At 36.5% G+C, this 18,268-nt stretch overlaps 1 protein-coding gene across 3 annotated transcripts in view; it reads left to right on the top strand.

Annotated features, from left to right (window-relative positions):
• ITGA8 (integrin subunit alpha 8) overlaps positions 1-18,268 on the top strand; it is a 125,062-nt gene that overhangs the window by 52,053 nt on the left and 54,741 nt on the right. For all 3 annotated transcript variants that reach the window (XM_030010012.1, XM_030010011.1, XM_030010013.1), the window contains exons 16-21: positions 3,789-3,844; positions 4,354-4,508; positions 5,612-5,749; positions 6,220-6,287; positions 7,275-7,422; positions 13,949-14,041. In XM_030010012.1, coding sequence (XP_029865872.1) covers positions 3,789-3,844; positions 4,354-4,508; positions 5,612-5,749; positions 6,220-6,287; positions 7,275-7,422; positions 13,949-14,041 — 658 coding nt within the window. The remainder of the gene's footprint in view (positions 1-3,788; positions 3,845-4,353; positions 4,509-5,611; positions 5,750-6,219; positions 6,288-7,274; positions 7,423-13,948; positions 14,042-18,268) is intronic.

Genomic DNA, 18,268 nt, shown 5'->3' with positions numbered 1-18,268 from the left:
CATGAGTCAGATAGCAGTGTCATACGGCCAAGAGTCAGAAGATGCATACCTCACACCCCAGAGGCTGATGAGAGGAAGGTAGGCAGGTGGTGACAGTTGCTACCCAGGAAGCCCATTGCTTTGTTGCAGAGCTCTGCTGTGCCAGGAATGTAGCTGGATAATTTGATGGTTTTAGCCCTAGAGACATCCAGAAAGTAGTCATTTGAGTTATCTAGCAGCCCTTGTGTTACCACAGCCTGGCCACGTGTTGTAGCCTAGCCATGGAAATCCTTCAGCATTAAAGCTCTTATGTTGGTCATTGTGGGTCACTGGGTTAGACTCTGGCATAACAAAATCTAAAAGCAGGCCAAGTGGTAGAGCATCATAATAGAAGTATATTGACTTGTTTTTATATATTCTTCAAAGAGGAAACAATTTGTTTAAAGGTCATTCATCAGTAGACGATAACAGCTTCTGCTATTCTTCTGTAGAGGTTTGTGACCTTGCAGGTTGGGTACCAGCCTCACGCAGAAGGGAAGTCCATAGCATCAAAGCTTAAAATGCTTTTCTGCTAAGGCATTATCCATTCTTCCTCTCCATGTGCAATCCTGTGTGCTAAAAAAATTGTTAACTATGACAAAGGATGTCTGGTAGGATCTGGTGATTCCTTGCTTTTCACTTCCTGAAGTAAGTTTCCTATTTTTTTCACCTACTAGAATAGCCAGACCAAAATAAATTCTTTCTGGTACAAACTGCAGTCCGGAAAACATTATTTGGGGGTAACTGACTTTTTTTATTTTCTAAGGATTAACCATTTTGAGAAATATTAGGTAATTTAGTTTGACTTCTAAAGAGACTACCCCCATATATGCCATGAGTAGTTTTGAAGAAAGAAGAATATTATTAAGCTTCTTGTTCTAATAATATTAAAAATGTTTCTGTCTACCTGAAGAACATAAAATTATTTCAAATAAACTGCTTTGTTGCCCCAAGTTTACCAGGAAAAGCTGGTGTGTTCAGTTTTAAGGCTTTCCCTCTATTTTGTAGCTACAGTCAAATACTATTTAAACCATAAGCTTATAGTGATGACAGACACTGCAGAATAAATGCGATGTGGGGATCTCTTCAGAGAGGCAAGATTGATAGCACATAGAAGTTCATATGCTTTAGGATGATGGAGTGTTTCCCAGTTGTTTCTTATCTGCTGAAGTTTTCTTCCTTTGATTGTTAATTGTCTTGTTTGGCTGATTGCTTCTATAAGCAAGCTCGAAAGCTCAGCTATTATATTTCTTACTGTGCCTAAGAGTCAGATCTTAAATCTCACAAATCCGTTAGACTCCTGTCCTCTTTTGTGGTCTGCCTTTCCCTCTGCTTTTCTTTTTCTCACAGCTAAAGCACCCCTCAGCATCTCCACAGCATATTCTTGTCGAAGTGATGAGCGTATCTAGATTTGTCTGGGTTTGTGATTGAAATCCGTGATGTCTTTAGAACTATTTCTGAACTAATTATCCATAGAATAACATGTGGCAGAATTCTGGTAAACCCATAGTCTTGCTTCTTGCATGGCCAGAGGCTGGGAGACTAATAAACTCCAAATTTTTGCTTTTTTGCACTGCCATTCCCTTTTTGACATGCTCTGCCTGGAGTGGAAGGATTAAATGTTGGCTCTTATAGTAATGCCTAAGAACATGACTTTGGTTATCAAATATGTACGATGAATTATTCTATTCATTACAGTAAATTAAACGTACACTGAAACTGTGCTGTTTAACAAGTAAAGCATTTCAAGCTGGATTTTTAACTGAACCTTTTTTTAAACATGATGGTGCAAAAATTGTGTGAGACCTCCAAAGTGAGATCACGGAGTTTAATACATGATGGCAGTTCATGACTTTACATTTGAGAAAATACACTCTTATGCTATGACATGTGAGACTGGCCTGTGAAGCCTGATGTCTAAATTGCATTTATACAATTACACAAGCTTTTCTCATTTTTGTTGTTCTTGTCCTTGTGTATTAGGAAATAATCAGTTCTTGTGTTAAATCATAATTGTAAAGAAATAGGAATGTGACTGAATTTGCAATTTCTGCATGGACCGTAATGTCATTTGAAGGCTACAGTTAAGTAGAGTTTAATGGCATAAGGCAATTTTTTTGCACAAGAGGAAAGTGTTTAATAAGGTCATGAGAGTGACATGAATCCCAGATGTGGCACAGTTTCATTACATTTGTCAGAGGAAGCAAACATGCAATTAGAATGGGATTACAAGTTATTTTAAAGGTTATGTTACTGATTTTGAATCCACTGCATGGAGAAGTTAGTATATAGTATAACAGTAGTGATGAGATTAGGAACAATGGCTAATTCAAATATGTTTTTATTTAACACAAGCTGATTTCACATCTTCCAGTGCTGACCTACAATCCATGTTTAGCTGAGCCTTCCATATACAAAACAAAACATTTTCTGAAGCCATGAAAGTATTCTTTAAGAATGATTGGTAACCAGGGGCACTTGCAAGTTTTAAGAAGTCACAAATCTTTCACCTGAGCAATTTTGTTACATTATAAAGGACTACTTTGGGAAAAATAGCATGGAGAACTAAGTCCTTGTGGAGTGTGTCAGCAAAAATCAAGAGCATCTATCCAGTGACGGATTTCTTGTCACTCACTGGGGGAGTATGCCCTGCTAGTAGCCTCAACAAGCATCATTATAACTGTTTCCCTAACCATCCAGAGTAATTTGTGAAAGCTTTTTTAAAAATGTGATTCAGTTAAATATTTACATAACTTCCATAGATTCCTTATGAAGTGAAACTTTTCTATAAGCATTTATAATTTTTAGGTTTTTAAAATTAATTTTTATAGTAAGTCTTGTTAGAAGGTATCAGCCCATGAAACTATAAAAGGCTTTTCCTGTCAGTTGTTGAGTGTAACTGCAAATCTATTCTCTGTCTTACAGAGAAATGGAAATAAATGTTTATTATGAGAAATAACTAATTATGGCTGAGGTGATGTTTGGATAATACAGTTATAATTGTGATAAGAATATTGCTAGGCTCAAAAAAGCTTGCTATACATTATGAACAGGCAAATGAAAAACAATCTATAATGTGTTGCACTGTGTAGAATGTGTTGCATTAGCATACTAAATAATGCACATGAATAACCAGTTTCTCTATGCTTTGATTTAGGTCATGTACCTGCCAACTTCTGCAAAACTTAGCAAATTAAATACAATTCATTCTGGTTAGTCTTGTGGCACAAAAATTGAACAATTCAGTTGGTATGTTTGGAATGAATTATAGCCTCTTGAAATCATGAAAGTGTTATAGTAATGCCAGTGTAATACATTGGCATCCTGTGTGTTTTGATTTGCTAGAAAACAGCTTGGGTGTTGACTACATGCTCAAGGATTTTTCTTACTTGACCATGATGAACCAGAAAGGACTTCTGCAGACAGCCTCATACAAAGGTGGTTTGCTGAAGCTCAACATAAGGAACTTAACTTTGCCAATAGTACTAGAAGAGTGATCTCTGTAGGCTGTCTCATGAATTAGTGGGAACAGAGACTCTTCTCCATACCTTTCCCAGGAAGGTATTCAGACCCTGTCTTCCGTGATTATTAGTGGAGCCTAGGAGACTTGCTAACTTAGTTAGGGAATATCATAGGTAGCTAAATACAGATCGTGCTAAACATCTTTTTAAGAAAAGGAAAAGAAAACTTAAAAGGTATGACTTGGGAACTGCTAATTCCCAAGTCAGCTCTCTTTCTGCTAATAATTACTTCTACTTTTTTACACGTAGCTTTACTGTAAGAGTCTGCGCAGACTTTGAAGGTCAAAGTATTTCAGATGAGATAGGTAAGAAATGTTTTATACTCCTCTAATTTACTCTGGTCCACTCAATTTCAGATGTATTTTTTTATTACACCTTGAAAGAGGATAGGAGTGAGATCCTCCTAATACAAGAAAATACAGTTTAAAAGATATACATCTAGAGAGAGAGAGATAACACAAAGCTTGTATTATTCACTTGAAGGATTTTTGTTTCAGTTTAAGCCATTTTCCAAATAAAACCAAGAATGTACCCTTTTGGAGAACGTTCTGTTTGGGGGGGAAAAAAAAAATTAGAGACAGAAGTCCTGTACATGTATGATCTGTAAATGAAATTAGAAGCCTTAAATTACATGTATTCCATACTTTGGATCAAAAACCAGTGTGCTGCTGAACAGACAGGCACTTAAAGCATGGATTAGTTTTGCTTGGAAGACTTTGTTAGAGTAATTGAACTATAATACATAATGAATTGTTTAATATTTTTTCTTTCCATGTTAAATAAATAAATATTTGATTTACCTGTATCCTTATAGTGCTGAAAGGTGAATTGCAATTAGATTCATTGAAACAGAAAGGAGCTGTTAAGAGGACCCTCTTCTTTGATTATCATCAGTCACATCATTACTTCTCCATTGTGATAGAAAGACAGAAACAGCTCCATTGCCAGGACTTCCTTGTTTATCTCAGAGTAAGTTGTTTAAAATATTTTGGACTGTCATCATCATTTGAGTAGTATCAGGGATTTAAAGATAATAATAATATAAAAAGGAGCCACTGGAAAAGGAAGAACAATTTCCATTGTTCTTAGATCCCAAAATTACAGAAATGTGAGATAACAAAAGCCTCATCTGGGTGTCCGGAACATTCTTCTATCTGGGCAAAATTTCCTCTGTAAATCTTTGGCTCATCGTTTGTCCATGTAAGTATAAAAAGAAGGACTTCCTTTGAAGAGTGTACAGTTCCTCTGTGTACAAATACATTCATTTTGTGTTCTTCTGGAAATTCTGATTAAATACTGCATCTCCTGATACTATAATGCAAGTTTGGTCTCCCTATAGTATTCACAGTGGGACAATCAACTAAACATCTTAAATGTCATGCCAGTTCAGTTTCAACAGATATTTTAAAGGAGTATCACCAGTAATATTGGCCTAAAATTCATATATTTAAAAAAATACTTTTAAGATATTTTAAAATATTTTTAGAAAAATTGAAACTGTGGAACTCAAGTTGTGAAGGAAAAAGGGTCAGTAGTTACTCGCAGCTGGAATTACCTCATGCAATTGAAGCAGATTCCAAGGCTGGTCCTAGAAATGCAGTGGGAGGTGAAATGGAGAAGTCTCAAGCAGTATGTAAGGAAGTAACTAGGCAATAAAAGTGGTGGAGTTTTTCCATTGCTAATCCATATAAATTCTTGGTTAGGGAACAAAACAACAATATTACCTCCACAAATCCACACATGCCCTACCTCCATTCCGAAGGTTCTGTGTGTCTCTCTTAAAGAGCGTCATTTTAGGCTAATGCTTTGAAAAAATTCTGAGTCTACTCAGCTCAGCCAGCTTCTTCCAGATGTGGGGCTGTGGAGGCAATATGTTCTGGGCATTCCAGTTACTGGTGAGTCACTTTGCTTTCCTAATGACATTAAATACTGCCAGAATTTGGCCAGCAGCTGTCAAAGAACCATATCTTTACCTTCAATAAAGACTAAAGTCTGAATCTGTTGCCATACTGTACTAATCTGAAATAATTACATTAAACCATTGTTTTTTATTATGTGATTGTCACTCACAGGATGAAACAGAATTTAGAGATAAATTATCTCCCATCAATATAAACTTGAATTACAGTTTGGATGAATCCAATGTTGAAGATAGCTTGACTATGAAGCCAATACTGAACTATTACCAGAAAAGCTCAGTAACAGAACAGGTATGAATTTTGCATTCTACATTTTTTGAATATAAACATGAAAGCATTTACAAATACTATGTGTGTCATCATCCTTAAAACAGAATATCATGCCCAGAAATTACACAGCAAGGATTTAATTAATTCAAAATGTAAAGTGAATATAAATATAGAACCAGGCAGGCCTTTAAAGCATTTCCAAAACTTTATTGTGTTCATAGTTTTGATTGCATTCTAGAATATGTAAGCTAAGTTAGTGTGGGAAAGGGCCTGAAAGATGATAATTGTTCTGCTAAGGATGCAGCTGACAGTCTAAATAGTCTCCAACTACTCATATTGAAAGGAACTTACAGAAAGAAGAAAGAGATTAGTTCACTAGGGCGGTGCTAGTGATATTTAAGACATTTAGGTTAGTGATATTTAATGAAGTGATTTGGACTTTGAAGCATGTACTAACTGTATTATAATTTTTTTATTTTGCAACAATACAGGCTTACATTCTTGTTGATTGTGGGGAGGACAACTTGTGCATTCCTGACTTGCAGCTTTCTGCTATGCCGTAAGTTAAATAAAATAAATGATGCTGTGTATAACAAAATCCAGACACTTCTAACTGCTTTAACAGAATGAAATATGTAGACACAGTTCTGTTATTTTCTATAGCTACTCATTCTTACCTCATTTCCAGATTTTAAATTTGCACATCCATTTCATCTAGAAAACCAAGAAATGGAGAAATGCACACTTGAAAATGTGTCTTTGTCAGATACATTCATGATGTTTAATGGTTATCGTAGTAAAATACAGTTTGCAAGTGTTTGTTAGGAGTGATTCTAGTTCTCTGAATGCCAAGAGATAATACAAATTGTTGTTCAAAGGAGATTTTAAATTTGTTTATTTCAGTGTGCCAGTGACTTTGAACTTGGGACACAGTTCTCCTAAACTCAGTATACAGTGAAGTAAATGAATCTCAGAATAAAAGAATTTCAAAACATGTCAACAATTCCTCCTCTGGAGGGAGAAATATGCCAAGCAGGACAAGTGGGGAATCTCTGACAGTTATCTGACTCTGTGCCGTCAAAATCAGTACATAACTGTGAAAGGAAAGGGCACAGTCCCATTGCAGGTCTCAGGAGAGCTTCTGTCGTTCATTTTGCAATGGCATGAGGGGAAAACTGGAATCCCACCGCCTTTGTGCCCTCCAGAAAACAATGCTGATGGGACCCCTGTGGCAAGTAATTCCCACACTAAATACTTCTTTCTGGTTAGAAAGTAGTCAGGCTCTGAAATTTTATACCAGTAACTTTCAAGTTCTGTAGTAGTCCACTTTGATTGTCCATGATGGTGTTTTCTCTTGACCTCTTTCCTACCCAGGTGCTGGCATATTTTTCCGTGGGGTCATTTTTTATGGAAAATGTTTTATTCTGTGTTCACAGAATATTTTCCAGAACAGATGCTATGAGAGCAAAATGTCCTTCTGCTTTATTCATACATAAATTGTAATTGTGCATGTTTTAACTCCTGACAAGTAGTATGTTCTATATAGAGATAAAGATCAGCTAATAATTGGAGAAGAAAACTGTGTCATGCTCATAATAAATCCAAGGAATGATGGGGAAGGAGCCTATGAAGCTGAGCTACATATAAAGATTCCACCTGAAGCAGATTATACCGGGGCTGAACGCAACAACAAGGTAAATGAAAAGCAAAATGTTAGTGATAATAAAGCAGAAGAACTGAGAGTAAGGTTAACTTACATAGGCTATACCAGCTGAAAGCAGCAAGTAGAGAGGTGCCTCTTAGGAAGTGGGATTCCACTGACTCTCAGCTATCCTTTCTCTCACAGTCCAGGCTAAAGATTAGCCATGTTACTAGAAGATGGGAAGGACAGGACCATTCTGTTCAGAGCCAGCTCAGGTCTAGCTCCTTGCTATTAACTTAGTTATAATACCACACAAATACTGTCACAATTCTCCTAGGGCTAGAGGTAATCACATCATTCAGATTTTGAACCAGTAAACCCTACCAGTAGAGGGAGTGACAGTGCAGAATCCCGTGAATGCTTCCAACCTTGGATCCTGTGGTGCCAGCTCTCAGCCAGAGTTAATGAGCCCTGCGGAATCCCAGACACTTGGACACTGCTGTCTCATGCTCCCAGAACACCAATGTTTTACCATTATGAACGGTATCCCAGTCTCTGATACCCTGAATAGTTGAACATTAACTGCAGTATAAACTTGACAAAGTTGATTCCCTTTGTAGTCAATTATTTTATCTTATGGATAGGCCAAAAATCCAGTTATAATGTAAAATGTGCCAGTGTTCACAGAAGAACTAATGTTGACTGAAGTCCTGCTGAGCTGTACCAAACAGACAGTGTTTCCTTTTTGTGTCTGTTTGTTTTTTAAGAGCAAAGATGAAACACTATACTGCAAACAAGCAGAGTGTTCATGTATTCTCTGTTGGACAGCAAGTCTAAATCCCCTCATCTGCACATAAATCTCCCAAGCTGTTGCAACATGAGCTTGCTTTTTTCTGTCAGTGCTTGGAATGTTCAGAAGGGCCTCAAGGGTGAGAGTGGGAGAAAGCAAGTTAATTTCCTTTCTAAAGGCAAATGTTTTTAAGGAAGTCGAAAGTAACTTACAAGGTATTTCCTTATTCTCCTTCTGTCAGTGTCTTTATTAATGGGCTTTTAACCCCGTTTGAAAAAAATGACAAGAATTAATGATGTCACCAAAGATGAGAATATGGAAATTCTCTGCAACCTCACTTCTCAGAAGCATATCTTTGTACACAAAACAAATAAGTAAAGACACCAGCCTCTTTCTATTGTCTATAACTTTTGCACTTTTAACACAACCTCTGTTTTTTTGGACTGTGATCTACAAAATTTAAGTTCTCTTTAATATACTACACACCGTTATATTTTTCCTTTGTTGCTTTTTAGGAATCTTTGGCTGTTCTTTTGGCCACTACCAAGGATGTCAGAGGAGGCACTTATTCCAAAACCCACAGCACATATTAGCACATAGCCATCATTTGGACTGGACAGAATACACTCAGGGCTTTTCAGTATTTTAGGAAAAATTGAATTTTGTAGTGCCAGCAGGGTAGACTCATAGGGAAAGGAAGGAAAAAAGAGGTGGGAGATTCTGGTGCTTTGGAAGAATAAAGAGAAGCTAGAATGGGTTGGGAAAGAGTGTTAATGTTCTTTTTCTTTTGAAAACAAATTTTTAAAAGCAACTTTTTAATTTTCTTCAGATTTTGTGGAAGATAAAATACATTTTTGACAAATCTGATTCTGAATCCTTCTGGATTTATAGAAAAATTGCCTTTGTTTTGCCTGCATTTATGTAGTTCACTACAACACATAATTTATTTCATGTTATCTTACTTTTCATACTTATTCCATTCAAAGAGATGTCATTATGTTCTTTCTGAGAAGGATCAAAACATTAGTGCTACTATCTACCTCATTCTTAGAGTCTTCCCTTCTGCATTTCAAGGACAGTTTTCACAAGGATTACATATGGTACTGAAAGCAAGTTTATTCTTTCTATTGTTTTTAAACTGTAAATGTATATTTTTTTAAAGCTATGGTCTTCGTGATATTACGGTTCCATTAAATAAACTAAAAAATTCACTTCTAAGTGCATTTGGAAAAGAAATTGATATTGTAATTTTCTTCAAAAAGACAAAGCTAAAATTTTCTGGCATTTAACTGCTGTTGGAGGTTGGCTTTTGTATGTATTCAATTGCTTTTCTGTACTGCCATATGTCACCTAAAACTGCTGTGAACATGACAAAGAAAAATATACAATCTATGTAATTTAAAAAGAAAATTTAGAATGGAAAACCACATTTTTAAATTCAGACATTCTTTTATATCCTTCCTGTTCTGTTTTCTCATGTAATTCATTCTGTCTAAATGTATAAATTAAGTAGTTAGACCACTCAAATCAAGAATTAGCAGGTTTTTTCAGTTTTTTCCCCAGAGTGATCAGAGGTTCATGCATTACCAGGATGACCAAATTCTTAGGGGTCATAGTATAAGTGAGTATAAATTAAAGAGGGCCTCAATTAATTCAACGTGTAGGGCTTTAAAAAATACGGCAGTGTGAACCACTTGACAAGAGCACAGAAGAAATTATCACAGTGGTATGCAGTAAACATTGAGGTATATGGAAAGAAGGTCTCTCAGTCTGTTGGTACTTTGAGGCATGGACCATAGATGAAAATTAACGTTTTGCTGTTGGTTGCAGTGGAGTCAGGATTTCACTTCTTACTTTTGTGTTTGTGCTGCACCCTGCCAATGGGGCATCTATGACTGCTCCTGAAATGTTCTTAATTTAATACAGAGTAATTTCAGCAGACAGGTAGATTTGTGGTAGAGCCTGTTGCAATCATGCTCTTAAAGCTCTGCATCTGAGGATTTCATTGATTCTTCAACGTATCAGTGTTTACAATCCTCTGTGTAGCTGGTTTTCTCCAAACTGCAGAATTCCTTGTATTAAGGCAAAGATAATATTCACCTCAGAGCCAGCAAAACAGGTAGACTGAGAGCAGAATAAATGAATGTAATGAGTTGAATAAGAATAATAACAAATCACTTCATACATTTCTGATGGAACTGAAAAATCTTTAGAATCAAACCATTCTATTATGCTGCCACCATTTCAAAGTAACTATACTTATAGAGGATATTAGGCTACTTTATTATGGAGCTACTCTGCATTTAGTCTGTCTAATAGAGAAACAAATTTATCCCTTAAGTGCTTCCTGTCCAACCTGATTTTGTTGGAACAATTTGTTGGGTTATTCTATATCATTTGAAATACACTCAGACACTGTTAAAGGCTACAACTTAACTGAAAATTCACTTGCCTTCTACCTCTTCCCTTCAGCTTTATGGAATACAATGTTTGACCTGCCTCAGTTGTCATTATCTTATCTCAGGCCTGATTCTGTGGCATATTGTACATAGACCATGCAACCGTATCACCGGAGCAGCATTTTGCAGAGATGTACATGATTGTATGCAAGTGGAGAGCCAAGTGGATGTGTGTGATCTTAAAGTTTGAGGTCAAGGATGTGATTTTGAAATTTCATTGATTCTTGCACATACTGATACTTCCTTCAGTCAAAAGCTGATTAATGAAATACAATGACTTACAATGAAATCAAATGTGTTATTCATTAGTTGTATTGTAGAAACTCTTAGAAGGTCCAGAGACCAGGTAAATGAGTAAATTACCACAGCTTTACTGGTTACTGGAAACCCATTGGCTTGTAATAACTGTCCATATGCATTAGGTGTGCAGTTACTGGAATTAGCTGCAATGAAAAAAAGTATTAACCACGTTATGTTACCTCACATTTTCATGGCCAGCAGTAGATCCAGAGTATATACCTGCTGTGTGGTACATTTCTTACACTACAATACCATGACTGTGTGTTTGAACCCCAAGCCATTGCCTGAATACTGTGCGCTAACCCTTTGCCCAGTGAAAGGGTTTCCCATATTGAACATCTCAGTCCTGCCTTAGTAGCAATGGCTGGAACTGAAATTCTCATGGAATAATTGGTAGAAGTAAATCAGGCAAATATAATCCCCTAATAGGTATTTGTTCCACACCAAAAACATTATGTATTTTGGCTTAACTGTCTCTGCTCAGGCTGGAAACTGCAGAGTTGTTGCAGATTACAACCAGATTTATATTGCAATGGATTAGCGCTGAGCCATTATCCCCATGCCTTTCTGAACTAAAGCATGACACTCTCTTAAAAAAGGAAAAAGACCTGAAACCTTCTTACCCAAAAATTGTTAGAATAAGTACATGGTGGCTGGCTAGATGAGATATGATTTGAGCCTTGTGAGGACAAACACTAGTTCTTCACACATCAGCTAGATGAGAAGCTAGATTCTGGCACCTGGTACCTAATGTATCACTTTTCCTCAGAAAATAAAATTGGAAGGTGTTGATCAAGGAAAGAGAGAAGGTGTTTTACTCTGCAGCCTGTCGTGCTTAACTATTCTGGCATCAATTAGTAATTCATCACTAAGACCACCAGAAGGAGTTTCAAGTTTGTAGGCTGCCTGGATTACGTCAAGCATCCAATCATTTTCTAGTTAAAATGCACCCTGGGAGCACATGTGTTAATTGTTGGGGTTTTGCTTCTGCTCAAGACTGCCAAAAAGACCATGTGTTGCTATAAAAATATAAATTGCTACCAGTGGCAGGTAGAAGGGTTATGTGGCAAAACCTTCCATCTGGCTGAGTTACATATGAATTCAATGATACTGACAATACTATGTGTATAAGTCTCTGCTCTTGCTTGCTTCCTGGCTGGTTTTAATTTTCCCGTGTTGTACTTAACCACCTCAGAAAGGTGATCAGTGAAAAAACAAAGGCAATAAATCTCAGTATTGAAGAAATTCTATCAGAGCTGACCCTTTGTCACATCTTTATGCTGCACAAATTAGCTTTTGTGATGGTGGTCATATAAGTTCTGTGCCATTAATGATTTTCAGTCTAAGAGCATAACCTCCAAATTGCAGAAAACCTACTTACAAAACTCCTCTGTTTGCTCAGCCTTTGAAGGACAAAAAATGTGTGATAAGGGCTGATTTACTCTGTGCTGGTCTATGATACAGCATTAATAAAGCAACTAGCAAATACCAAATATAGATGAGTATTTATTTTCTAACATTTAGACCTCAATTTCAACACCCCCCCCCAAAACAAAATCAAAGCTATAAACCCACACATCAAGCTAAAATGAACAGTTTTCCAGACAAGTTTGGTTTCAACTGTGTTAACACCCTCTCTTCTCCCATGTGTTGCTTCCCACCTCTAATTAACCAGCTGGAAAGAGTGTAAAAATCCCTCACTCCCAACCCTAGAGAGGCTTGGAAAGGCTGCTAGTGCACTGGACATGCTTTGTAACAAACTTTTTTTCCTCATAGCAAATTGTAAAAGTGTCAGTGTACAATGAGGTGTGTACTGAGGGCATGCTTCACATGGGCTCCTTTTAGGACATGCCCTATCTTTTCTTTCAGTCTCAGGAAATTATAAGGTCAGCATGTCCATGCTGGCTTTTACAGATAGGAATGAATTGGTAGTCAGTGGTCTGGAGATTTCCCAGGTCTTTTTATATAAAGAGCATGACCTTGCATGCTTAATCTGTGAGAATCACAAATGAGAGGAAAGTTAGTGGGAGACCATTATAGCAACAACTAGCTGCATCCTGCTTTTACAAAGCTGGTTTACTTCTGCACGTATATGGAAGTATTTTCTTTTATTGAATATGCCAGAGAGAAAAACAGAAAAAAAAAAAAACCAAAACATTTTGTTGCTTTGTCTTACTCTGTATCTCCTAACTTCCACTATTCTGTAGCTGTTCCTCCTTTTGTACAGTCTATTTTGTTTACAGATGATAACAACTAGTGATAAAGACTAAAGGCTTAAAAAAAACCCCAAAACCTAGGATACATTTTACATGAAGAGCTTTAGAGGGAAATTATATGAGCGTATCCTCAAAGTTATTGAACAAAACTGCCTGAGAAATGTTAGGCACAAGCTGGACTTTGAATGAATAGTTGCTGGAAAACCAGTTAAATTTTACTTATTGCTATATACAACGAAAACCTTAATTTCTGCTAATGTGAAAATCTATCTCCTTTGTTTCTAAATTATAAACACAGGTAACAGTTTATGTTTTTACAGAAGTATTTAATGTTCAAAGTACTTTACCATAGGTTGGAAAACAAAAGTTCTAAATTTGGTCCACAATAAAGTTCTGCCAATGCCAGAAATTCACTGTAGAGACTTCTAGTGATGGATAACACAACTATTGCAATTAATGTGAGGCCTATTCTCCTCAATCAGTTTTGCCTACTCTTTTTTTCTCTGTTGAGTCATTATGGTTATAGGAATGATTCACAACAACAAAGCATTATGTTAAAACTAGAAATAGAGCGATCTCATCATGGCTCTTAAGGTACTGGGAAACTTTCCTGTTTGTTTTTCCCTGGCATCAGTTTTCCCCCGGCATCAGTTTTCCCCCATTGTCTGACAATAACCAATTAAATGTTTTGATAGTGCACTGAGCAGGTGACTGAATTTGAAAGAAATGTCACAGTCAAAAAGGCATCACTTTCCCAACTGGATACATTTCACTGTGATCTCTGACCTCCATATTGGTGTCCTTTTGTTACAGGCACTGCGTGTATTGAGCTGTGATTACAAGATGGAAAATGAAACAAGAATGGTGGTTTGTGATCTTGGGAACCCCATGGTGGCTGGCGCAAACGTAAGGGAAAACCAGATGCATTTACTGATTTTTATCTTAATTGAATTTTAAAGGGGAGCAAATGGAAATCTATTCAATTAGCAGAGTGTGTCCCAATAAGCAGCACGTAAACCAAATTATTTACATGGACAGGAAATTGTTGGTGTAATAAGAGGCAGAACTGTGCTTCTGAAAAACTAACAATTTGTTCTTCTACAAGATTAATGGTGCTAGACCCTGTGTTTTTTTTCACTTCCTGTAACGAAAATGAGTGACTCAGTTTAAATCACAGAAGTTGCACTAGTATAATAAGAAGAGAATCCCAATCCATTATGTGGTCTGTTTATTTCTCCCTTTTAGTATTCTTTCTGCTTAAGATATGTATAGTAAATGACAGCTTCTTTAGCCTGATTCTCATCTTTAGTGCATAAGGGTGTCTTATCAGGTTATATCATGATTTATATCATGAAAATATGGTTGGAATCAAGTTTTCCTTCAAGTTATTAATGTCATTCTAAACATTTTCCTAAGACAGCTATTCATAAATCATACTACACATTAGATGGAACATTGGTAGCCTTGTTTTTAGGTAAGAGTGGAACTGAATAATGACTGACAATGGACAACAGATAAGGATTAAACATAGGTTTGGAGATAAAAAAAGTGCTACCCGTTCCACAATTGTCATCACTTGTCCCTGTTTCATGACAAAATAGTTCTAGGCACAACTGTTGAACCCAGTAATGTTTGGCCATGGATGCCCTTGCAGATGAATTCTAGCACTGCTCATAAATTCATAACTGTTATGAATATTTAACTAAAAACAAATAATCCAAGCTAATAATAATAATAAGCTTCTAACTGGGGGGTTTGCAAAGAAACCAAAGCAAGTCTCCTTAGTATTTTCAAAATCCCTACTAAGTTAAGGTTTGTCCTATGGAAGATCAATATTTCACTCTTTAGACTGTCTATAGAGGGGTGTTATCCTGGCCTCTTATGATCTTGAAGCAGTTCCTGTCTGACCCTCGATAAAAGAACCAAATGGGTCATATAATAGGAGACTGGAACTACAATAGCTTGTTTGGATCATAGGGTTAGCTTCAGATCATTCATAGAGCTTTTGAAAGTGAATGTGAGACCAGGTATCTTATACAGTCATCTGCTTTCATGGTCACGAGCAGTCCCAGAGAGACTGTTTGGGATTACAAGGAGCTGGAAACCATTGAAAAATGAACTCCAGGTGATGGACCTACTGGGAGCAAGAACCTGCCTGGTGAGGATCATTCTCTGTAGAACTACTGTGAACTAGAAGTCTGAAGGGGGTGCTATAAACATTTTCTAGGAAGGACATAGAGAGGAGCGCTAAAAGGTTTTGTAGTTTTTGTTTTATTCTACTAAATGAAACTCCTAAAAAGTAAGAGTAATTTAAAACATTTCTGAGGAATGGAGTTTTCATAATGGGATGATGGGAGGCAATGATGGGCCAAAGCACTAAAATCCCAAATCAAAACAGATAATTTCTTGTGCCAGAAAACCAGCAAATTTAGATACCTGCTCAGTGATTTCCTGGTTAGTCTCATGGCAGAAGCAAATTCTCAAGATACAGACAGAAGTGGACAAGAATCTTGTGAATGATTGGGATGCAGTGGCGGTGAAGGAGAGCATAAAAACCCCTGGGTTTGAAAGAGAAAAGGAAGACTAAACACAAGAGACACTAACATTGTATAAGCTAGGAGCAAATCTTCGTAGTTTGCATAAACATAAGCAATGGAAAGGTCTGAGTGTGGAGGTATTAGACTAAGCCCCTCACACTCCTCCCTTTGAATCCAAAGCCCTGTTTCCACATCATCCTTGACCCAAAATACTAGCAGTGTAAAGACTTCAGGAATGCTATTTGTCGGCCACTAAAGCAGTACTACTCTCACCTGACTCCTTACGAATTCTCACAGCATAACTAATCCTGTTTTTCTTCACAATCAGCTCCAGGGCTGCCATAAATACACTGTTACCAAATATTCCTAAGCAAAATACTTCATAAAGAGAGACTTAGAAGTAGCAGAATAAAACAGCAGGGTTCATAACATGTTTAAGGATATTCTGGCTTATAACAAAAGAATCCAACCCTTGAAAATTAAGGCATATGAAGATAGAGCATTACAAAGCCAGATGGCAAAAGTGTTTGATTATAGTGAGTGAAAGCTTAAAGCCTAACTTTATCTTTGAAACCAGCTCTCCTGGAAGCTTAGTAAAGGTGAAAGGACTTGAGCTTTTTCAATCCAAAATGTATTTATGATGGCAAATGTACTTCCAAAAGTGAAATACCAGCCCTTTGTACAAATTGCATAAATCACGAAAGGTTGCTCTGATCCATTTCCAATTTTGCAAAACAATTCTGCTCTGGCAGGAGATCAGTTATTCTCAAAATATTCAGTCAGAAATGGACTCTTTGTGGAAGTTGTGAGGGAGTGGGAAGGGAGGGCTAGGTCAAAATCAAACATTCCTAAAACTCTTAACTATTGAGTCACTGTAATGACTTTTCAGCACCCTGAAATCCTAGAATTCTTGAACTCTTTAAGATCAACAACTTCTGACTATGAGGGTTATGTCAGGATTTTGTGATATAACCCATGGGCTTTTACTGCAGTGAGCTACAGGGTTGTCTGATGCTTCACATCTTCAAAATGTGTTATTGTCATCAAAATTGGGATATGTCTGACTTTTTGAAAATCTGTGACCTTAAAATCATTTACTGGCCACAAAAATTACTTAACCTTTTCAGTAATATCTTTGTGGTTAAAAAAACCATGAAAAGGTAAAAAAGAAGATAAAAAGAAATGGGAAGGATACCATATGGCCCAGAATGCAAACTAAATGTCTGTGATACCATCTCACTGGCAAAGAGTGCTCAAAGTACTTATTTATGACACTGAAATGGATCAGACTGATAAGCTTCCTAATGCCCATTCAGTGGCCTTAGCAAGTGAGATGTAGGTTTTATTATAAATTCCAGTAGAACAATTTGGAAGTTAATAGAAATTAATAGAAATAAGGTTAGAAGACTGGGAGGTTTGGAAGATCTTCCCTGTTTCTTGGTATGTACCAAACTGATTCTTCAAAAGCACAGAGGTTTTATCTTTCATGTGCACTGTAAGACACTTCAAAAAAAGCTAGCCCTCTGTCTCCCAGCGTACTCCTAGATCCTGTCAAACATAATAACAGATTAAAGCTTATCAGAAACGTCATGTGTTTCAAAGATACATGGTGTTACTAACATGGAAAATAATGCAATTGTACTGAAACTAAGTTCACTTGGAAAATTTTAAATAAAATTAAACTATGCTGATAAAATTAATATCCTACTAAAATAAGGAGGTTGAGTGATTCCTAAGTTACAAGCTCAAGCAAATTCAACTCCTTTAGCCTCAGTGGATTTTCAGCAAGGGCATGTGAGCATCTTTGCCCCATTATTAGTAGCAGTGTCAAGGGCTACTTGACATTAATGAAGTCATACGACCATACAAAGGGAACATCTGCAGCTTATTAGACTTGTACAGTAGGAGTGTGTTTCAGTATTAAATAAGGAGTTAAGCCTCAGGGGTATAATAGATCATCAAAACTGCTGTTCATGTCTGCTATATCTGAGGAAAACTTTATCTTTGGTTCATCAAATCTTTTTTCTGCTATAAGTGGAAACAAATTTATATAGACTGATTAGTAAAAACAGTAAGAGAAATGCTGAATTGAATATTTGGAAATTTTTGTCTTAGAGATTAAAAAAATCATTATATTTTTAAAGGTGAATGAAATATCAATAAATTTGTTAAAATCATCTCCAAAAAGTGATCTTAAAAATAGCTTACAGCTCTATTCCAAGTTATCTATTCAGCTTCTGTTTAATTTAATGAGCATTATCTTTTCATCTTAAAGATTTTACTTCTAAAAGAAGAGATTAGCTACAACTATGACACTAAAATGGTCAGAATTCAAAGATTCGAACTTGCCATTTCTTTTACGATTACTATATTGCTTTCAGCATAGAACAACTGAAAGAAGTAATAGAAATGTTAGCTAAGTCTCGTTCTGGAGATGGATTAAGATTCAGTGTTGCACAACTGCAAGTGAGGAAAGAAGGAGAATTGAATGAAAATTTAAAAAAAATAATGCTTGGGAAAAAAGAATTGCCTAAATACCTGAATTGATACCCACAGAGGAAAATGCCTCCTCTTCAGTGATGTTGAATCTAGGTCC

This window comes from Aquila chrysaetos, chromosome 3 (genome assembly GCF_900496995.4).
Source record: "Aquila chrysaetos chrysaetos chromosome 3, bAquChr1.4, whole genome shotgun sequence".
Taxonomy (NCBI): Eukaryota; Metazoa; Chordata; class Aves; order Accipitriformes; family Accipitridae; genus Aquila; species Aquila chrysaetos.
This window is presented reverse-complemented; position numbering and strand designations above follow the sequence as displayed.